At 39.2% G+C, this 24,385-nt stretch overlaps 1 protein-coding gene across 3 annotated transcripts in view; it reads right to left on the bottom strand.

The window, feature by feature from the left end:
• The window catches only part of LOC133526192 (calpain-A-like), a 76,651-nt gene extending 53,322 nt beyond the window's left edge, over positions 1 to 23,329 (bottom strand). The window contains exons 1-4 of one of the 3 annotated variants that reach the window (XM_061862700.1): positions 23,154 to 23,329; positions 18,214 to 18,398; positions 3,282 to 3,327; positions 936 to 1,047 (exon numbers count right to left, since the gene is read on the bottom strand). In XM_061862700.1, the coding sequence (XP_061718684.1) occupies positions 936 to 1,047; positions 3,282 to 3,327; positions 18,214 to 18,325 (270 nt within the window). In that variant the 5' untranslated portion in view covers positions 18,326 to 18,398; positions 23,154 to 23,329. Of the gene's footprint in view, positions 1 to 935; positions 1,051 to 3,281; positions 3,328 to 18,213; positions 18,399 to 23,153 lie in introns of all 3 variants that reach the window. The other 2 variants (XM_061862699.1, XM_061862701.1) reach the window with 2 other exon arrangements.
• Between the last annotated feature and the right edge of the window lie 1,056 nt (positions 23,330 to 24,385).

Genomic DNA, 24,385 nt, shown 5'->3' with positions numbered 1-24,385 from the left:
CACCGCTCTGTACGCGTTGTTGTATTGTACTCGCAGGTCGCTGTATGCCTTCTGCGTATAGTTAACCCATAGGCTGCATGTATAGAATGACTGGCAGTAAGCTTTAAATAGTGTAATTTTTACTTGCTCAGTACATTTTGCAAACCTACGGGCCAGCATGTTGCATCGGACAGACAGCGCCCTGCGCTCCCGCTCTATATCAGCATTGTCTTTTTGGTCCGCGGTATTGCAAAACAGAAAAATTGTATTGTAACTATACTAACAGCCTATTACGCAACTGAAAATCGTCGCGTAGGTATACTAGTAGTAAACTCAATAGACTTCGTGACCCACTTGCGTCTGCGACCTTGTTGGGACAGGTGCGCAGGCGTTGTTTGTTCAGCAGATCGACGAGGAAGTACATGCTCGTCTTTGGTACAAGGTTCTATGTACAGGCAGTGGTATTGCTCAATTGTTTGGCATAATACTCCGAAAACTCATTAAGTCAGTCAAATGAACGAAAAAGAGCGACTCATGCGTTGGAGGGTTTTTTTTTAATTATACAGGCGGCAAACGATTGATAAACAATTATGGTTGCCCATGGACATCTGCAACACCAGAGGGATTGCAAGTGCGAGTTGCCGGCCTTTGAGATGGGAGTACGCTCATTTCTTGAAGGTTTGAACTTGAAGGTTCATTCAGTACAGACAGTTCATTCTACGGTATAGTTGTGCGAGACAGGAAGTTTCTGGACAAACGCATCAGTTGAAGACTGCCAACCATCTGTGGTGAAGATGGTAATGTTGTTGTATAGAGCGATGGCAGAAAGAAGCGGCCGGGTTTAATCCGAACAATTGGAGCACTTCCCGCTATTATCTGTTCTTTACTACAGCTTTGCTTTTGTGCTAAGCCGGAACTTTTGTAGCTGGAGTTCAAATATTAAGTAGGGTACTCACGTGAGGCCGCCTCCACACGAGGCTTGAGATACGCTCGCCGATGGATCGAGGCGAGGCCGGGAAGTCAGGGTCCTCCCACAGCTCTGCGCCCGCGCCGGAGCCGCCCCAGTACCTGCTGTAACAGGAACAAGTGACCGGTGTAAACCTTGACTGTGTCGCTACTTCTGCCACATTATTGCAAGCTTTTATTAAACTTGTAATGTATCTATGTATGTTCGGGTCATATCTTGCAATGCAAATTAGACTAGCTTTCCATTCATTCCATTATTCGATTGAGTTCAAACTTCACATATGTACCTAAGTTGCCTGTTGCCTGGAAGAGATCGCTTACAGCGATGAGACCGCCTGTTGCTTTTTTTTCTTTGTGGTGCAATAAAGCATATTTACTTTACTTAGTGTACTTACTTAAGTTGGGTGACAATGCATATGTTGTAGGTATTATGGTACCGAGCTGATCTGATGATGGACACAGGAGATGGCCTCATATCATAGGATCTCAGTGATAAAACAAACCGAACAAATTGCGTTCATAAGTCTCAGTTGCCAGTTGAAAGAAAATACACTCTCACCGATAGAAGCTTGTATCCAAAATGAAATTTTTGTAAGAATCTTTTTGACTAATACGGAGTTTAAAAGAGGCCAAGACGCCATCTTGATATTTGATACTCGTACTTGTTAGAATCTTTCAGAAAAGAAGTTTAACCCATAATATTGACCACCGCTTGCTTTATACTTTCCGTGTAATTTGGATATCTTCGAGGGTCATATTGGCAGCTTTGGAGGCCGCTGAATTAGACCTAAATAAATGCCAATTTTGTGACATTATAAACATCGGTTCAAAATCAACCAAACGGTTAAGTTTGCAGCGTGCTAATTCTTGCTAAGAAGCGGCTTTGAGCGGTGACGTGGGAACTGCGCGTGCAACGAGCTCGTTTATTCGGTCTGCGTACGCGCCGCCGCCGTGTGAACATCACTGCACTTGTACGAGATAATTACTTATTATTGCGACGAGATAAGGTTGCACGGGTGGAATACGAATGGGCTGGGACGGTTAGACTTACTTAAATCTCATTAGGAGCCCCACGAACCTAGCTGTTGCCATAAAACCAGAGTCACGCTTTAATTTTAAAATCATATTTCGAAATAACATGACATTTGACATGCATTTTCAAATAACATATATGTAACTTATAGAAAATCCAAAATTATTCAATAAAGCACTTAATATACATTTAAAAGACAAATCTTTCTACATGCTGCAGGAGTTTTTTGATGATAGAATGTTAAATTATTACCTATGCTAAGGCGGCCGGTACACTTGTAAGTTTTACTTACGTAAGTAAGGACAAAGCTATTTGTTAGAATGAGATAATGATATTCATCTCTCACTCTATAGTATAGCTGTGTCCCTACTTACGTAAGTAAAACTTACAAGTGTACCGGCCGCCAAAGAGTATATATTATGTAGGTAACTTGGCCCATAAGTACTGCCTGTGATCTCAAATAATTGTGTGTAAATGTAAGTCTTAGGAGACATGTAATATAAAAGGCGAACACTTCAATTCGCCCTTTTATTTTAAATACGATTGTATTTAATTGTATAGAATAGTATGCACGGATTACTACAAAAATGCGCTACTTAATAATTATCAATAAATAAAATGAAAAATCCACATAATGTGCTGCTACATTTTTTCTGAACCACTCCTTATTATGTAATATGATTGCAGTAAATGCTTTGTCTTGTCTTCTCTTATCTAGTCTGTTGTCTGATACTATTTTTCGTTACTCGAAATTGTAATAAACAAAAATTAGAGCGAGTAGTTTTACATATAAAACTGAAAACTGAAAACTGCATGTATCAACTTAGGTATAAACCTGAATGTCATATTTATTATATAAAAATAAATTTTAGTTTTTCGTTGACTTGCATGACATTTATATGTACTTCTGGTCTCCCGCGATACAGGCCTAGCCTAGTGCGGGGACTCCTGGAAACTCTGTTGTCAATCTAGTTATGCACCAACTCTTAAAAACAACCGATGTATACTTTTTCTGTGTCCTTTCTTGTGCAATAAACATATTTTTTATCTTTTTTATCTTTTTTTTATATCTACAAAGGTTCTTATTATTTTCTTTGTATAACAATTTGTAGCAACGGCAAATAGTTTCAGACATAGATAATTGGATATATTATTATGTTACGTAATTGTTTGTGCTAAGTTTCATGTAATTTAAGCATGTATACATATAATTTTAAAATGAGAGCGTGTATGGAAGTTATTGATTGTATGGAAGCGGCTTTTGGAGGCGAGTTCGTGGGATTTTTAAGTGAGGTGCTCTTACCTGGACCTGGAGATGGTGGAGTGGTCATCGCGCCGCGGGCCGCCATCTGTCACAGATAAAATATCTTTAGCATTCCCGATGTTTTCGGTATTTGTCTTTCGGTTAAACGATTTAATTTTGCCGCAAATACAAGTTCATCTAGAATTTATATTCCGTTACCTAAGTATTACAATATCCTTGCGTGAAAAGAGTTAGGTTTCCTGGCTACCTGCATAAATACATATTGTCCACAACTACTTCGTTAATATAGACCGCGAGCCAGGAACAGATTTGCGTGACCAATCGCCTCCCGGGCGAAAACTCGTATTCGTATAGTGGTTAACGGCTATGTATGATTCGACGACCGGTCTGGCCTAGTGGGTAGTGACCCTGCCTATGAAGTTGATGGTCCCGGGTTCAAATCCTGGTAAGAGCATATATTTGTGTGATGAACCTGGATATTTGTTTCTGAGTCATGGGTGTTTTCTATGTATTTAAGTATTTATAATTATATATTATATATATCGTTGCCTAGGTACCTCAATAAGGCTTGTGTTGTACAAGCCTTATTGTGGGACTTAGTCAATTTGTGTGATAATGTCCCATAATATTTATTTATTTATTTATTATTATTATTTTATGATGAATCCTCGCGGACGTCATCTGCCGCTCCGTTGGTGGATTGAGGAATGGCAGCCACCGAAATACGTAAAAATAATTTAGTCATTGGCTCCCGTTTGATACTTTGTCCAATGATATTGGTTAAAAAAATCGTCAGCCGGTTATATCGCGGCGGCAAGAACGTCAGCTGGTCGCATGAACATGTAAAAAATGAGCGCTTTCCATCAGGCGTTCCAAATAAACAGTTACGCAATTTACACATTACGCATATTTTGCGGACATAAAGTGATAAGGCGCGTATTTTTGACTGTCTTTCCACCGCGACAACCGGCTGACGGTTTTTTTAATTTTACGAAGTCTCAGCCGGGAGGCAATGTCTGACGAAATATGCTCCTGGCCCGCGGTCTAATAGGGGATATTAAGGAAAACTCTGGTAAGGCGGCGCCTCTAGCACACACTGAGGGCCTACCGCGAAACACGAAAATCGAAGTTTCGTTATCTGCCTCTCTATCACTCTTGCATATTCGAGCAACAAAGAGGCAGATAATGAGATTTACATTCTCTCTGGCGGCAGAACATTGCAGTAACTCCCTATAAGAATCGCGTTCCGCTAAATATTGCAATCGACCTTTGTGCTAAAAACGTCACTTGCGATTATAACGCGCCAGACGGTTAACAGTCGTCAAATTGTCATTGAGAGACATGACGAATCTAGTAGATCAACCTTCAATTGCATGGCGTCTGCGCTGGCGCAAGAGCAAATAAACCATTTTACAATAATATCCTTTGAGCTTGTATACAGGATGATTTCTGGGTCGTGATCCAGAAGCACTTTTTCTGAATCTATAAATGATTTACATTACCATACGGTAGTATTTGATTGAAAGATAATTAGTTTGATTTTTATTATTTTTCAAGTAAAATTAATCTTATACGAAGTAATCATGGTCACCCTATTACTTTTGACATACACTGTATGGAAAGCGACAAGACGTCACATTGAGTAGGGTGACCAAACTGTATGCAAACATGGTTTTTTCTACTTGTCATCTGAAAAATAATCATAATTATTGGTGATAACGCTTTGAATTCTGGGTGATGTCTTGTTCTCTTGCTCCACGACCCCGAAATCCCCTGTATATATGCGTCATTCAATAGTATTGAATCAATACTTAACAATGGAATAAAACTGCTGTAGCTAGCTCACAACGAGATGCATCCTGGCGAGGAGTGTTGCGATTGTGCCGCGCTAAACGGTACTCCAGCGACATAACGAATTAACGAACCGCTGCGCTCGTGGATCAACCTTCAATTGTCATGACGTCGGCGCCGGCGCCGAGGGCGGAACGGTCATAGATGATACCTACTAATGGTTATTCTATACGTCTAGAGTAGGGTTGCCATACGTCCCGGTACGCCGGGACATGTCCCGGTTTGAAGCATGGTGTGTCCCGGCGTCCCGGCCGATAAGCAAATTGTCCCGGTTTAAAAATCATAGTTATTTAATAGTGCTGGACTCGGTAAACAGTACACGGAAAAAAATATTTTTTACAATACTACCAGAATGTATAGTAAATGGGAATTTGTTCTTGTAACAAATTTTGCGTTCTCCTAACATTTTTTTCTGTTCAGCCAACCATTGGATTTGATGCGTTTACAATTCGTTTGTAACGGGCAATGTTCAATTCTAGTAACTTGAAAGTTTGTAAAGGTTAGGATCTAAATGTTATATCAACAATACTCAAGGGATAGTTACAATAGCATCGTCGTCTTTACAATTCCCATCGTTGTCGCAGCTATATAAAAATACGATACTACAAGAATGTGTAGTAAGCGGAAATTTGTTCTGCTAACTAATTTAACGTTCTCTTTACTAATTTTATTGTACGACCAACTTTTTTGATGTGGTAGCGATTTCAATTCGTTTGTAACGGGCAATGTTCAATTCTAGTAACTTGAAAGCTTGTAAGGAATAGTATCTAAATGTTTACACCAACAATACTCAAAGTAAGTTACATTATACTATTATACTATTGTTGTTATTACAATACGGATCGTTGCGTCTGGGAGAGCGGGGGCGCGGGAGCCGCGCGGGGCGGTTTCAAACAATATGGCGCTGATGGTGACCAATCATACTTACGTCGCCCGCGCAAAAGTAGTGACAGGCAGTTATTGATTTACTTTGCAGTTAAAATAACAAAAGAAAAACTTGTGTCTTACTGAAAATGGACGAAGACATCGCGCAAATATTTCATGAGTGGGGTCTGTCAGAATACTACGAGATATTCAACGTAAGTCTTGTTTCCATTTTTTTATATTTAAATGTGATATCTGTACAATTTTTTCTTTTGTGCCGTATTCTAATTTTAAAATGCCTACATAGACTATACATTAAAAACACAATCTATCTCAAACATACAGTGCCGGATTAAGACATTTTGGTGCCCTAAGCATTTCTAGACCATGGTGCCCCCTCATCAAGATTACATTGAATTTTCTTGGTAAATTGAATGACGTTTATTACCGCATTACTTCTGAGAATAGAATTTTCAATCCGTCACATCATTTTATCACGGAAATTGACAGAACTGCAGTATTAATGTTCCAAGAGTAGGTAAGGTCAAGTGTAAGCAAATTCGAAGACCGTCCTTCGCATAAGTCCGGAGGCCAAGCCAACCATGGTCCAAGTGTAAGCGAAGACGTAAGACATAGGCAGTATTCCGCACAGGATTTTGGAACCTCTAGAGCTTTCCTGCGAAGCTCATTCATGTGAGGGCAAAGGCCGAGCTTCAGTAGGGGCTTAGCCATTGGCCATTGATTTTTGTCAGAACAAGTACCAATGGCCACAAATGTTTTAAATAGCAAATTATTGTTTACGACAACGGGACTTAATAGGGTAAGTTTTAAAATTACCTCTGACCAGACGTTTCAAGGCCGGCGTTGTCCCCATGGTCTCGGAGAAGACTGTGTAAAGTCGACATCATTATTTTGACGTTGGAGGTAATTTTAGAACTTAATCAAAAGCGAATAAGTCTCGTTTTCTTAAATAATAATGTGTCACAATTAGGCCAATACAATTAGATTTTTTCGACCTAAAAATACGTGTAATCCGAGTTTGCTCCATTCCAGGAGGTGTGCATAAATGTTTCCTCTTTTTCAGTTTTTTTGCTTGTAAATCGAAAACGGTACGGCCGACGGAAAATTTGTTCTAATTACAAGTATTATTAAAATTGATATCTGAGGATCCGAAATGTAATTTAACTATGTTCTTGCAATAAAATATATTGATTGATTGATTGATTGATTTAAGGTACCTTAATATGTATTCGTAGTACCTAAATTGTAAATTAGGTCGACATTTTTTATTTTTGGTAAAATCATGTTAATAATCCGAAAACGCTTTCTTACCAGTGTCTGATCCACCAAGTGCTATTGTAATTGATAGTGGGTTCCTTCTACATCAGGGGTGGCCAACTTGATTAGACCCAAGATCTCCTGTTTACCGAAACCCTGTGCGATCTACATAATTGGTATTTCGTGAAACCTTAAATGAAACTGGTCTACGTATTTATATTTTTTGCCTTGCCACGCTCGACTGGACTAACAGTCGCGATCGACCTGTGGCCACCCCTGTTCTACATCGAGTGGTTTGGCAATCCAAAGGAAAATATAATATGGGATAGAGCAAACTGGGATTTCACGCATTTAGGACCAAATAAATGTATTAAAACAATTTCCAGCTTGCTGGGAATTAATTCCTCAAAATATTTTTTTGGATCTAATTTGATTGGCCTAAATCGTGAAGGTGTTTTTAAAGGCAAAGTCTAAGGCTGAATGCGCGGAGCGTTCGATCAGCGCTTACGGATGAGGCCAAAGGTCGAGCTGGAAGAAAGCAAGGCTTGAATTTGACCAATGGCGAGGTATGAATAGCTGGACGTCCGCAGCGTCAGATCGCGGCGCGTTATCATATAATACAACTAATGGCGAGGTGTGAGCAAGGCAGCCCAGCTGCGAAAGAGGACAGCATGGATTTGGATCCATGGCCAAGCGAAAGTGGGGCAGTTTGCATAAAGTAGAAGGCCTGTCGTCGCATAAGACCTAACGCCGAACTGCAAAAGAGTGGCTTGAAATCGAACCTATGTAATCACGGTCCTCCTACTGCTCGGCCTTTGCCTTAACTCGAAAGCGCAACTAGATAAGATGCTTTTGTTTTTCGGCCTACGCAGGGCCCTTTATTACACTTTGACAATTAGGTCGCAGGATCGCGGCTCTGCAGCAACTCGGCCTGGCCGACACATCTGGTGTGCAAGAGACCAAAAAACGCTACAAAATCGGTAATCTACGTCGAGAAAATCGGTTGGCCACAAGCCCGACGGTAAGATTTTTTGGCCATGAGCTTTGATGGCCTCCGCGTAAGGTTGGAGATGTGCTTACGTGTACTCACTCTCTTACGACCCTTCGTTATTAGATGGGTACTTGCACACGTATCAAAAAGTTTCGTGTACATAAGTACTACACTACGAATGCGATGCTGATGCAGCCTGCGCGTTTTTTTTTCCTATGATTTTGGTGCCCCCCTAGACGTGGTGCCCTAAGCAAGTGCTTATTTTGCTTAATGGTTAATCCGGCACTGCAAACATACTCCAACACGCAACAAAAATCAATCAACCGATATTGAGGTTGTATGTACCTATTGGAGTTACATGTGAATAATTTTCAAGCAAGTTCTGATATTTCTGATTCAGTTGTTTGTCGTTATCGTGTCTAAACGTGTTTTAAAGTTATAATATGGCCCAGTGTGTCTGTTTGTCTGTTACTTCACGCTTTAACGCTGAACCGATTTAGATGACATTTGGTATGGAGATAGTTTGAGTCCCGGGGAAGGAAATAGGATAGTTTTTATTCCAGAAATCGTGATTTAAGGGAGTGGAAGTTTGTATGAGAAATGACTTATTCCACGTAGATTAAGTCGTGGGCAACAGCTAGTAGGTATAATAATATGCCTCCTACTAGTCCTACTGGGTAGTAAGTAATATTCCCAGCACCTTGTCAAATCTACCGCATCGGCACCGTTGCCGTTGCAGAGGTAGGGTAGTTTTCGTCCATATGTGTCAGTTTTCCTTATTTATATATTTATATTCACGTACTTTCCAAAAGCTTAAAAGAAAGAAAGGGTTAAGTTTTGTTTGTATTTACAGAAAATAAGATCACCCTCAAAACATTCAACATATTGGATCAGGGAATGATACAAGAACTAATTAAACCAATTGGAGACAGAGCCACATTCATAAGCAACTTAAATCTTTGGAAAAATCAAATGATGATGATGATGATTTCTCTCTTAGTCTCAGTCAGGTACCTATCTGCTTCAATATTTAGATAATTTAATAATATGACGTTGCATTATTGAAATAAATAATTATTATGGGACAGTCTTACACAAACAGACCTAGTCCCACAGCACAGAATAAATAATAGTATTTCATACGGAATGGCCATGCTATGCCCGCCCCAATCTGAATTACCTCACCCCACGGAGGCCGATTAGCGTTTGTCTCGGACTTTTGCCATAGTTCTATTGAGGCTGGGGTCCGCTCGGCAACCTAATCCCAGTAATTGGTGTAGGCACTATTTTTACGAAAGTGACTGCCATCTGATCGTCCAACCCAGACAGGAAACTAGGACTTGTTGGGATTAGGTCAGGTTTCCTCACGATGTTTTCCGTCACTGAAAAGCGACTGGTAAATATCAAATGAAAACTCATTGGTACGAGTCGGGGTTTGAACCCAAGACCTCCAGATTGAAAGTTTGATGTCTTACCGCCAGGCCACCAGCACTTATTAATCTATCTATAATAGATAGATATGCCTAAATAAATACTTAAATACATAGAAAACAACCATAACTCAGGAACAAATTTTACTGCCGAGTATATAATACAACATTTTTCACCGCGCCACCGCGAAAAATACAAGTTATAAAATATTAAAAATTTAAGCCAAATTCATGCTTTCAAAATTATATAATTCAAAATCATCTCTTTAAAGTCCATCCTACCAGATAATGTAAAGAAACAAGTCAAGACTTACTTTCCCCACATCATGCGGATAAAATGCGTTTTTCTCCTCCGCTTTCTAAGGGATAAAGCACGTTCCGAGGTGGAGTGGTGAATTTTTTTAAACAGTATAGATCAAAGATTGGTTGACTGGTAGAGAATGCCTTAAGGCATTAAGTCCGCCATTTGTACCTTCATGTATTGTGCAATAAAGATTAAATAAATAAATAAAGATTCTTGGAATTATTTTATGAACGTAACAATGCTATCTTTATACAAAACGACCTAAGATCCGTGAGTTCCCTAGGTACATTACGGTTAGGTATGAAAGGGTTCATGTAAATATGTTTTTTATACGAAGGGCTAATTAACTTGTGTTTTTTTAGGGGAGCAAATCGGACATTATTGTCGATGTGTTGAGTGAGAAACACAGAAACGTACCACCAATAAAGGATATTACCAACTTCCAAAGCAGTCAAGATGGATCCCCTTCTGACAGTAGCGTCAACACATCAATTAAACTACCACCAGTAAAGGACCTTACCAACGAAATCGAACAGTTGACAAGTGAGGTGTTATATTATATTACAGTCGCCAACAGATATATCGGAGCGGCCAAGTTGATCACAAAACAACGTCTTTATTGTCAAAGCGATATAGTGCACGTCCAGATATTTATAGGTACCTTGGCCGCTCCGATATATTTGATGGCAACTGTACAATGTAAAACCTTTTTTCTATAAATGTGACTCACAATCAGTTTTGTTGCCTATTAATATAAAATAATGATTGATTTCATTTGAAGTTTTTTTTTAACTAGACGTTTCCCAACTTTAGGAACCTGTACCCCTAGTGTAACTAAATTCGATTTTGAAACTTGACGTACGCGTTTGCGTTTAGTCTCATTTTGTATTGGATTTAGGAAGAGCGCGCCAAGCGGGACGTTTTGGAACCTCAAAATCCTATACAAAATGAGACTTAACGCAAACGCGTTCGTCACGTTATGATGTCGATCAAAGTTACACTAGGGGTACTGTACCCCTAGTGTAAATATTTTCGACAGCGAAACGTGACGTACGCGTTTGCGTTTAGTGTCATTTTGTATGAGGTTTTTGACTTTCCAAAACGTCCCGCTTGGCGCGCTGTTCAAAAACCCATACAAAATGAGACTTAACGCAAACGCGTACGTGACGTTTCGAAATCGAAATTATTTACACTAGGGGTACAGTTTTGTTCAAATTGTGAAATAGGTTAAGGTGACTACATTTTTAAGCTTTTCATAACATAAAATTAATATTGTATAGAAAATAGTCTACAGTTAATATAGAACTACATCGCATTTATTATAACGCATAATAATTAATATATGTACATAATTATGTCTACTTATAATATTTCACAATTTGATTGCAACTTACGACTGACACGACTTGTCCCCAGCCTCTGCACAATATATAATAAATGAAATGCCAGATATTACTACTTCCCATGAAAAAGTGCTATTAAGTAGTTTTATGTTTTTATTTAAAAAATCAACGTTTTCGAAAGAAGTCGAAAAAGTTGTTTCTGTTTTTTAATTCAAACAATAAGTACAGTTTACAGCAGTTTTGGGAAGTAGTATAATCAGGCATTTCATTTATTGTGCAGATGCCAAGGGATAAGTAATACAGTAGATACTACAAAGTTACGTAGTAGATACTACAAAGTTACGTAGTTGATACTACAAAGTTACGTAGTAGATACTACAAAGTAACATAGTAGATACTACAAAGTAACATAGTGGTTAATACCAAGTAACATAGTGCTTACTACCAAGTAACATGGTAGATACTACAAAGTAACATAGTGGTTACTACCAAGCAATATAGTATATACCACAACATATTATTGGTAACGGATACAAAAGGCTGTAGTTATTTCAACAATACACATCCAGCACTGTTAACAATTTAAGCCCTACTGCTTACTATGTAACATACTTACCCATACCATATAACTTTTACGAGAAGAGAATAGTTGAGTTTACTATCTGTAGAGTTGTCACATATAGTACGATAAAAATTGTAGGGTCTACCGAATTCTCGTTACAACAACCAGATTTTTTTTTCCGTGTAATATACCTACAATAAACGCGACTAACTAGCTAGGCTAATCGTACGTGGATAGAACGACGTAAGCGCTGACACTTGTCCGTTCACGTTTCACGAATTTACGTCAACAGTGTCAACAAATTTCGGGATTTTCTTTAAAAGTCCCGGTCAGAGTCCCCACACTTATGGCAACCCTAGTCTAGAGTCAGACCAATCTAACCCGGTAACTTCTATAAAAGTATGACGTTTAAAATAACACTTGCACTTTCTCTGCTATCAAAGAGTTACCTTGATCTGACTCTATAAATTTTAAGGTACAGTCAGTAAGAAAGTGGTTTACCACTTTTAGAATCTATTTGTCAAGTAATAGAGTCGAAAATGGTAAACCACTTTCTTAGCTGACTGTACTTATAGGACTTATGGACCTGGGTATAAAATTTCTTAACAGATATAAGATAGAATACCTACTTAAAAACATTTTCATTGAATTATTTAAAACGTAAAATAGAATCGTGTGCCGTTTTCCGCTTTGTTGTGCTGCGGGCGTCCAAGAATAATTTTACCCTTTGAAACGTCACGGCAAGTTTAAAAAGGTAAGACATTTTTTAAAAAGGTAAGTGCACGTAATACAGAATAAGTATGTCAAATAATTTCACATTTAAAAAATATATAGGTAAATGCACGCGATTCGAGTAAAGTCCCGTTTTGGTTTGAGGCAGATCGTTACTTTAAAGTAAATATAATACCTCTATAAGTCTCTATACCTATCATTTTCATTGCGTTGGAATAGATATCCTATTTGTGAGCGATGTGGTTGCTTCCTCGCACAAAATTCCGTGCTTCCTTCTCTAGACTTTAAACAATGTCATATTAGCTATACGTTGTCGCCAGTTTTTTTTTTTATTATTATCACAAATAGTATGGTACATTTTAAACTTGTGTTAGGTTCGCCAAACTTGCGTTTAACGGCGAAATGAGGCACTCATTTTCAACGTTAGTACCTTAATCTAAATTATATGATTAACTTATAATACTAAGGTTAACACGTGTTTCCCGGTGGAAAGCGGATGTGTTCCTTCCGTCAGTAGGTACAGCGGTAGGTATGGTAGCCGTGCCTCGGCCTTTATCAATATACGTAACATGCAGGGGCCCATTTCTGGTACGGTATTAGTGTAATATTATTAGTGTGTTGCCGTGGTAACCCATTCGACTTGACAGTTCGTGGACTAATAATATTAGTCTAATCTTAAGTTATTTTATGCCAATTTCCACCATTTTGAACATTTTCCAAAACAGAAACGACAGAACAATCTAACTACTGAACCTGCTCACAAAATTTCACGAGAATCGGTTGAGAATTGCGACCGTAGAGGAGAACATCCGGATATACGAAAACAGATTGCCCGAGTCAAAAACTACAAAAAGTGAACCTCCACTAACGCTTCGTTCAATTAATAAAATCACATCTCTCTATATTTTTGTATATTGATAATATATTACTTTTTACTTGTATTGTGATTGATATTAGGGTTTTGCTTAAATAATAACATTGGATTTGAAGAAATAGCTAATACACTTCATAATACCTACCACTAAGCTCGCGGCAGAAGAAGCTTTTCTTCATGCTCCTCAACAAACGGAGAAACTTAGAAAAAAGCTTACTAAAAGACAAGCAACGAATTTCAGCACACAGCCATTAACTGTTTTTATGGTTCAAAATTTGTCAAGAAATTATATTTCTAAAACATCAGGCACAAAAATGTCTCAACACAGTATTGGCTCGATCATGGACAGGAATATCGAGAAAATTTTAATTCGATATAAAAAAAACTTGCTGAGCGGATAGACCAATGGCTTTCAGATTTATCAATATTAAAAGCAGAAGATACAGATTTTAGACAAGTAATAGTTCGTGACTTAGCCAGTGATATAGTTGAAAGACAAAAATATTTAGAGTTTAATAAAAATAAAACTTCAGACATAGATGAACTAGAACATTTAAAGTATCTAATATTTAAATGGATGAAAAGATACGCCGGTGAAGAGAATATGGAAACTACACCATGCTGTAGAGTTGATGGAAATGATCAGGAATATACCCGTACCAATGTTGAGCAGATCCCAAGATATTTTGAAAAAATCTATCAGTCGTTTATCAAAGCAAATGTACAAAAGGAACCCTTATGGTGCGACTCTGTGTGTCTGTCACAACGCTAAATATCTCGAGAACCACTTAAGCCATCGATTTGAAATTGGAATAGTTATGAACAACGCTAACCCAGACACATTGAAAGTATAATTTTGTTATTTTATTTTTAATTACTATGGGAAATGCCTAATTTGAAGAGGAGGCAAAATTTCACTAGTGACTAGGTCAAATGGGGTATCTTTTGAAAGAGCTCAAATTGACCATTCCAAAACATTTTTTTATTATTTTTTCGTAGTGGAAATAAATTGATTTATGGAGGAAAATGTGAAAAAAAATACCATCCCCCCTCCCTTATCTCCGAAGTTTACCGATGAAAAATTATGAAATGTTTACATAATATTAACATTACTATAAATTTTACAGGAAAAATATAATCAGACCTCTATCTAGGTAACTTATTTTTGATTAACAAATAACATTTCCGAATTCAGTTTGCAATTTAAACAACTATAATTGTGTTTATTACACTGGAAATTGCTATGAGATTATATTAAGGACACCTTTTTTCAAATAAAAGAACAATTTTTGAAATCGGTTCACATGATAAAGATCCACGATAAACCAACATACGTGCATTAGGTACATCGCGCAAATTAGTTAGACAATTTACCGATAGATGGCGCTGTACACAATTATGATTAGTTTAGGTACATCTGATCAACAGCCTTTGGCCTTATAGTTACAAGAGATCATTCAAAGTTTGTGAGGAACCCTCGGTGCGCGAGTAATCCGAACTCGCACTGGACCAGTTTTTTTTACTGATAGTACGACACCATCGAGAACCGTAAATCTTTGAAAATATACTCGATATCGCGAAACTTAATTATGTATTTGGAACTAAATTTTTCATACTGAACTGTCACCCTATACATGGGAATAACAGCGCCCTCTTGACAATGATCATATATTTCTGGTCGGGCTTTACCTAAGTTGTCTACTAGGTAAATGCGTATTCGGCTTAGCTTTGCCGGAAGTCGGGTCGCCGACTTACATTATATCCGCTTATTGTGAAGTTCGCAAGCGACGGATGTAGGTAGCAAAGCTCTGTTTTTATATCCTGGAGACTAAAAATTATATGAGTGGCTATAGCGTTACAGGTGCTGTTTGGCTTTATATTTTTGTTCCACTAACTCTTAGTTTTTTTTAACCATTATGGGCCATTGTTGTCTTTTAAAGAAATTGAAATTAGGCATGATGTCCAGTTTTGAAATCCCTTTTTAGGGTTCCGTAGCCAAATGGCAAAAAACGGAACCCTTATAGATTCCTCATGTCACTCATGTCCGTCTGTCTGTCCGATTATGTCACAGCCACTTTTTTCCGAAACTATAAGAGCTATACTGTTCAAACTTGGTAAGTAGATGTATTCTATGAACCGCATTAAGACACAATTAACTAAGAATTGTGTCCCCCCCCCCTGTAACTTCTAAAATAACAGAATGAAAAAAAAAAAAAAATATATGATATACATTACCCTGCAAACTTCCATCGAAAATTGGTTTTAACGAGATCTAGTAAGTAGTTTTTTTAATACGTCATAAATGGTACGGAACCCTTCATGGGCGAGTCCGACTCGCACTTGGCCGCTTTTTCATATTGTCGGCACACTTGTTTTTATTCCGAAAAACAACATTTCACCTATACACATAAGTTTTAACATAAACAATTGCATTACTCATTTTGGAAAAGAGATGATACTCTTTATTCCTATCAAACATAGCTAGATTTAAGAACCACCGCAAGGAACTAGCTTTCACGTAGAAAGATGCATCCAAATCCGTCCATCCGTTGGAGAGCTACGATGCCACAGACAGACTGACATTGGCGTCAAACATCTGTCTTCTTGCGTCGGGGGTTAAACATTAAAATGGAACGAGAGACCTTTTTATTACATGAACCGACTGGAAGGCGAAAAAGCAAAATTTACGAAATAGCGAAACTTCTGCGACTTTAATAAAACAATAGGTAAGAAGACCTTTCTACTCACGATTCACTATTCTTATTCAGGCCACGACTTTTGCATCTTTTCGCATAGTATCAAATGTCATAACTTTCTCAAAATAAGAGATAATGGTACCTAATTTAGAAACTGAAATATGTAGATGTCATATAGTAAAAGCGACCTCCGGTGCTCGAGCCAAGGGGTCAAACCGGCTTTAACATCATGGCTGCAGCTATGCCACCCGGCCTCGATGGTTCCACTGGTTCCCGTTCCAATTTCTCAAATACTACGAGTATACGCTTTTAACCGTAATACGAGTACCAACATAGATATATCTCTATCTAGTTTATCTTTTCTAAAAATGAATCAAAAGAAACTACACAAACTGTAATTATACTAGTGTATAAACAAGAAAATCTATCTGCATTAGCTGGAGGTAGGTTCCTATCTATTACATAGATCCGCTAACGACCACAATTAGCGGCGCTGCAGCGCTGCGTGCGCGCACCCGGCAGCGCAAGTTTTTACGTTCAGACCACACACGACATTAGGTACTTATGTCGCAAATGACTCGAAACCACAGTCTTAATGTTAGTGTTATTTTATCACCGTTCAGGCGGGCTTCAGAACACGCATTCCTGTCCAAATGTTTATTGTTGAACTTGAAGCACGCTGGCTTGAGTACCTACTTGAGTGCTATGCTGACTTATTGTAAGGTAATTGTCTAATTTGTCAAATATAGATGTGACTATAGCAACAAAACACTATTACCTATAGTCCGTTTACAAACATGTCTACATAGACATGGCGAACGACAAAGTGTGGCTCTGTTACAATTAGGGTTACCAGATGAAAAAATGGAATATCCTGACAAAAGTCCGGACATCAGCCTGAACATCCTGACGGACTATCATTTCTTCAAGCATAATCGACCACTAATTTAAAAGCAAACGTTTTGAAAAACTCTGACGGATAATTTAGTGCATCCGGCCTTCTTTAGATGCAGTTTAGCGAGTCCAAAAGATCGCAAATTACCTGAGACACTGTTGATTTGAAAGGCGCGTTGGATACATAATACTCCATGTTCTTATAATATGACTGGCAGTTAACATCGACGTCCATGTAACAGTCATAAACCCCGCTCGATCGACTTATCAGAGATCTAACAATGGTTCCCGCACTCTCGGTTTCGGCGGTTTCGGCGCTTTCACTGCGATCCGCGTGAGATAATAATATGGAGCATGCTGATCGCATCGCCTTTTGCGATCTTACGTTACTGTTTGAATTTTCGGTAAGGTTATGGAAAGTGTGAAAGTTGATCGAATATTCAAAGGCATGTAGGGCTGGCAATGAAGAACTTCATATGCTTATTGATTAAAAGTAATCCAATCTTCACTTATTACTTAAAGTAAAACGGGACTATAGCTCTTCTATTTCTATTGCTTGTCTGCTTAATTTACGCAGCGTTTAATAAAAGTTACAGCGAAGTCTGCCTTTTAACTAAGGCGGAGATGAATGGAGCCAGGATTGCAACCAATGCCGTTGGTTAATTCACGCACGTCTCTTCTCATCTCTGCTCATCGCTCGGTACTGGTTTGGTTTTGGCAAGAATCAACCAATAGCATTGATTTACTTCTCCACTCCTCTGGAACACAATCAAAAAGTCATCTTCACTCATCTCCGCCTCAGTGGGACGGCAGCCGCACTGAGCCGTACTGACTGGCGTGGCCGTTGGCGGCGTACGTCGTCGGAGGCGGGAGCAGCGCTAGCGCATGATGCTATACTTACTGGCATGGCCGTTGGTCTTGCTGTGTGGTTTGGTGTACGGCGGTTGGAGGTGGGGGCTGCCCGTGCGCATGACAGCTGACGGGGGTGGCCGTTGGGTTTGCTGTGGTTCAGCCCGTTGGCGGCGTACAGCGTCGGCGGCGGGAGAGGCGCGCGCGCATAGCTGTACTCACTGGCGTGGCTGTTGGAGTTGCTATGTCCGTTGGTGTACGGCGGTGGAGGTGGAAGCTGCCCGTGTGCACAGATATACTTACTGGCGTGGCCGTTGGTCTTGGTGTGGCCGTTCAGCCCGTTGACGGGCGGGTACGGCGCCGCCGGTGGAAGGGGAGCGGGCGCGGCGCTGCGCGTGCGCATGAACTTCCTCATGACGCCGGCGCGCCGCAGATCACCCGCGCCGTGTGCGCGCGCCGCGGGCGCCGCATCGCACTACCGCTAGCAGCTGCAACAAAAAGAATTGATAACTGCGTATTTATAAACCTAGATATAAGAATATAGTTAATACTACGTCTATATTAATTGGAGACAAAATAAAAACGTACGTAAGTTATCTCACACCACAGTGGGCTATCACAGGATTCACAGGTATATAGGGTTGATATGTAAAAAAATGAATATCCTGTCAAAAGTCCGGACATTGCCCTAAAAATCCTGACATTTCCTATACGCAGACATACAATTTTTCCAAACGACCCTCCTTTTGCCCCTAGCCTCCTTACGCACCACGATAACGTTTTAGTTAGTTTCTAGTAAAGGTTTCCAAAAAATCCTGAAACTCGCCCGAACCTGACATAGGACCAAAAATCCTGACTTGTCAGGGAAATTATAACGCATGGCAACCCTACACAGGCATCACAGCCGGCAATCTCCGTCTTATTCCATCGCGCGGTGTCAAAAAGTGACGGGTGCTTTATCACGTGGATTACTCCGTCCATCATACGCCCGGCACGCCCTGTTGTTTACGACGACATTTGAAACCGACATCTATTTCATTTTGCAACGATATATGTATTTATTTTGATAGATATTTTTGGTTTTATAATATTGTCGTTCGTATGGCTAATATGGCTATCTGTTACAGTCGAGTTCATAAATATGTATACATATTTATTTATGAACTCTACCGTGTCTTCTTCAGGTACCTGTACCTACATATTGTTCGTTTACCACCTCAATTGCAGTAGTATACATTCTACTGTAACTTAAATTAAGGGTTCCGTACCATTTATAACGTATTAAAAAAACTACTTACTAGATCTCGTTCAAACCAATTTTCGGTGGAAGTTTGCATGGTAATGTATATCATATATTTTTTTTAGATTTTTTATTCTGTTATTTTAGAAGTTACGGGGGGGGGGGGACATTTTACCACTTTGGAAGTGTCTCTCACGCAAACTATTCAGTTTAGAAAAAAATTATATTAGAAACCTCAATGTCATTTTTAAAGACCTATCCATAGATACCCCACACGTATTGGTTTGATGAAAAAATATTTTTTGAGTTTCAGTTCTAAGTATGGGGAACCCCCAAAATTTATTGTTTTTTTTTTCTATTTTTGTGTAATAATCTTAATGCGGTTCATAGAATACATCTATGTACTTACCAAGTTTGAACAGTATAGCTCTTATAGTTTCGGAAAAAAGTGGCTGTGACATAATCGGACAGACAGACGGACGTGACGAATCTATAAGGGTTCCGTTTTTGCCATTTGGCTACGGAACCCTAACAAGTCTAATAAGTGATAACTTGATAAGCGATAAATAAAAGCAGCTCATTGAGTTGTTGTAAAACAATAGTAAACAGCAAACGAAGCAAAACCCGCATAAAGGCCGTCTGTCCTTCACGTAGCGTTTTACGGCATTCTGAAAGATTCCGACACGGGCAACGAGGTAAGTAATTAACTGTGGATCTTAGGTATACAGGGTATTTCATCTTATCGGGTTAGTGAGGGAATCAAATACAATTGGCGCCCACCATACCTATGTTATCATCATCATAATGTCGGGTCTAAAGGAACCCCAGGGTTTTGAATTAGGTATTGGAAAATGAGTTGCCCCCTCTAAACCAAATTTCGTATAATGAGGTAATTAACTGTATACATAATGTTCCATCCCATTAGGGCAGTGATAGAATCAGAGAGAGACAGGCGCGGATACAAGATTTGGCTTCGGGGGGGGGGCCATTTTGAGAAAATCATATATTTTTGCACAGAAAATAAGGTAAAAAAAATTTACTTAATTTAGTAATGTGAGAGCCAGGGTTTTAGGGGGGGGGCCATTGCCCCTATGCCCCCCCCCCTTGTATCCGCGCCTGGAGAGAGAGAGAGAGAGAGAACTGAGAGAGTAAGTAATAAAATAAAGGCGATTATAGCTGTTATTCTTAGAAAACACCACTTATTTTGGAGACACAGATACATGATGGGGGTCCAGATGTACTTACCTACTAAAAGATTTTCAAATGTATCGTTTCCACACAGGAATCGAACCAAGTAAAATCTGTTAAGAAACGCAAGTTAATTTAAGAACCTATTACTGAAATGGATAGCATAATCTTAGAGCAAAGATGCTGTTAAAACTACACTTTAAAAACCCAAAAATTTATTAAAAGAAACAGCGAGAGAACAATTTTGCTTAATCACTAACGTCAAATCAGAATTTTTCTCATCCACCCTCATTTGACTTTTATTCATAAAAACAGGTAAGTCAGTAAATGTTGCTAGTTGAATGAATGGAACCAGATTTGAATAATTTTTATAGAACCATATATTTTATTTACAACTAACGTAAATTGCCAACGTTTGCCATCCACGGCAGTTAGTTTGGCCAACTTATTATCGCCCACAGTCTGTTGTATTATCTGCCCCATCCAACTACCATTTTAGTAGAGTACCTAGGTAAAAACCAGATACATTGGGTAGGTTTATAGGTTAGTAATTGAGTAAACAACCTACCATCTATGGTATAAAAACACAGATTAGGTTTTTGTTTCTGAAATCGTCCTCCCGTTTCCTATGAACAGATTTAGGTAGCTATCCTAATAGTAATTTCTGATTCTCAGATTCGCACTGTACCATTGAGATTATGCTCGTGTGACATCCGTGTCATTGTGTCGCCGAACACTTCGCCATTTACCCACTGCCTGCTTTATAATATATGATTCTTGTCCCGTTGAGATGGCCCCCCTGTATACTTGTGGTATGCTAATGTGCAGTCCTCGCGTGTCACGAACGACATTATGTCACCGAACACTTTGCCGGTTACTGCCACTATAGACTTTATAGTTTCCAATTACCTATATGTATTAAAAATCATTTTTTACTGCCCTATTTAACTTGTATCATATAGGTAAGTACTTATGGTATGCTAATAATAATAACTTTCTTTATTTAGATAACTGTAGGATCCATTGGGGTTAGGTACATAGTGACTTAAAATCTATTGTTAATATTTAAAAATAAATTAATTAATTAAATTGAAATTCACATATGTATTATAAATAAATTAACTTAAAATTCACAATAAAATAACTAAATTAAATTAAAATTCAAAATTAAAATTCACGCAATTAAACTACCCATGATCATTAATATGTTTGTACATGGGAGAATCAGGCTTTCCTACAAACATTTTCAGGATGCCGTTAGAGCTGCTCCGCATCCTATTCACTAGCGAAAGCAGTTCTTTTGCGTATGATGGCGTGAAAACCGTCTGTGCGCGCCTCCGCAAACATTGTTGAAGCACTACAGAAGCGGGGCAGCTTCAACAACGCCCGAAAGCCGTTATTATATTGAACCTTCAGGGCACTGAGCGACTTCTGAGTGCAGTTGAACCACAGGCTGCTCGGCTAATGAATGTGCAGTCCTCGTGTGTCACGACGAATGTCATTATGTCACCGAACACTTTGCCGGTAACTGCCCTCGATGCCACTAGAGCCTTTATGGCTCAGTAAGCACTTGAGTTTCAGGTGGATTTTGTAGGTATTCAAATAATGTCAAGTAACTTACTGCCAGGCTAAAAAACAAGGACGGGCCTTACGGGAAATAAGAATGGGGCCAGTACAGCGGTGTCACGCACACGAATTCGAGCCAGTCGTGCAGTCTAACGCCGCAACGCGATTGGTTGATGAGTTCGCATCACGCGCGCGGTTGGTCGCAACTAGTTGCGTTAGACTGCACGATTGGCTCGAATTCGTGAGTAGTACCACTGAACTAGCACCATTGTTAGTGCCCGTGAGGGCCGTCCTTTATATGTATATGTCAATGAAAAAACAGTTACCGAGTTTATTCACAGGTGGATTTTTATTAAGACGAATGTGAAGGAACCGCGCGGAATCGCCTTTTCATACAAACGTAGTCCTCATTTCCCTCTCTGGATATTCACATTATTGAAAATATTTGTTGTATATCAACCACCGCTATGCCTCTAAGTTTGATTTTCTCGATTTTTTTATCATTATTACAAGAGTTAGGAGCTGTTTAGTGTATTAGATCTTCTTTCTTACTTTTTTTGTTTTCTAATGTGGTGCTGTTTGTAGATGGTTTTGCAATAAACGTTTTTCTATTCTATTCTATTCATTTCATATTTTGTATGAAAACTGTTTTTCGCTCCAAATTTTTACAATAATCGAAAGATCGAAAAAAGTCAAACGTAACACCAAATTATGTAAAAATATTTTTCATAACTCCAATATCCAGACAGGAAAATGGGGACTACGTTTGTATGGAGATGCGGCCGTCCCCTTTGCTCTTAAGAGTCATACATATCATATTTATTCAAAAGTTGCGGCGGAGGAGCTCAGTTTACAGTGGTTGGGTGCGCCAATTCTTGGGATTAGGTTGCCGAGCTCCTTAATTGAGCCGTGGGAAAAAGCCGGGGTCATGCTAAGCTACTCGTAAACCTTATTTTTATATGGTTATTACCATTGACAGACTGGCTACCATAACAGTCTACATCTACACATAACTTGAGAAAAGTTCAGTTAAGTAGGTAGGCAGTAAAACGTCAACACTAGCGTTATCTCTTCAATCTCCATGACTATCATTACACGACTACTTAACTACCACATTTTTTCCAAGCAATTTAGCAAATCTGACCACTACGCTTTCCGCAAGTTTCGTGCACTCAACAACGGTACCAAAAGCCTTAATAGCCCTAACGTTGTACAACTACATTAAGCAAAGTGTTTACTCTTTACTTACTGTGTGCATAAACAGCGGTAGATACAACAGCAGTATATAACACAGTAAAGATCACTGTTGTTCACTTCACTAGTTTTTCGTAAGTCACTTCACTCGCGGCAGCACGTCCGTGCTCGGCGGTCGCGCGGCGACTGATGGCAGGCGCTCCCCCCGCGGCACCTGTTGCGGGTTTATACCCATTCACTAACACACCTGTCTGCATTCTGCATGCTGCAGACACCTGCAGGTTTGTATGCAATCACAACATACAACTCATTCTTAAGGACTCACCATGCAACAAAACTTAGTCGGCAATGTTACAAAAATCGAATGCAATTTGTTGCAAGGTCTGTGGAGCTCCTTGGGGGAACAGGAATTAGGACACGGAGCGAGGTATTCCATTAGAATGACAAGTAGACTTTCAGATCCTAAATTAAAACCCTAGATGTTCAAGAAGCTAGGACCGCATACACTATGCGGTTCCAACTTCTCGAATACCTAGAGTTTATTTACTAGTTGTATACTCTTTAAAGATAAAGATAGTTTATTATTCAAGTAGGCATATTACAATGCGCTTATGAACGTCAAATAAAGCTACGCCGGCTCTAACCCTGCACCTCTGACCCGAAAAGATTTAAATCCCCCCCTCAATTGGAGGAGGGTATCCCAATATGGACCGGCAAGAAACTCGGCGGAACACATCTTTTCAAAACATTACATCTTATAATTAACATGCATTAAATAAGAAAAAAAAATACAATTAGATTACTATAGAAATCGTGTAATACATACAGTAGCTACTTTCCTATATAAGCGCTGGTGGCCTAGCGGTAAGAGCGTGCGACTTGCAATCCGGAGGTCGCGGGTTCAAACCCCGGCTCGTACCAATGAGTTTTTCGGAACTTATGTACGAAATATCATTTGATATTTACCAGTCGCTTTTCGGTGAAGGAAAACATCGTGAGGAAACCGGACTAATCCTAACAAGGCCTAGTTTATCCTCTGGGTTGGAAGGTCTGATGGCAGTCGCTTTCGTAAAAACTAGTGCCTACGCCAAATCTTGGGATTAGTTGTCAAGCGGACCCCAGGCTCCCCTGAGCCGTGGCAAATGCCAGGACAACGCGAGGAAGAAGAAGAGCTACTTTCCTATAAAATATGTCATATCAAATCATACAAATACGCATAGCTCTTTCAGGAAACATAGACATAGACATAGACAGAAATTTTTTATTCAACATCACATGAAATGGCAT

Source organism: Cydia pomonella, chromosome 16, assembly GCF_033807575.1.
Source record: "Cydia pomonella isolate Wapato2018A chromosome 16, ilCydPomo1, whole genome shotgun sequence".
NCBI classification, from domain to species: Eukaryota; Metazoa; Arthropoda; class Insecta; order Lepidoptera; family Tortricidae; genus Cydia; species Cydia pomonella.
This window is presented reverse-complemented; position numbering and strand designations above follow the sequence as displayed.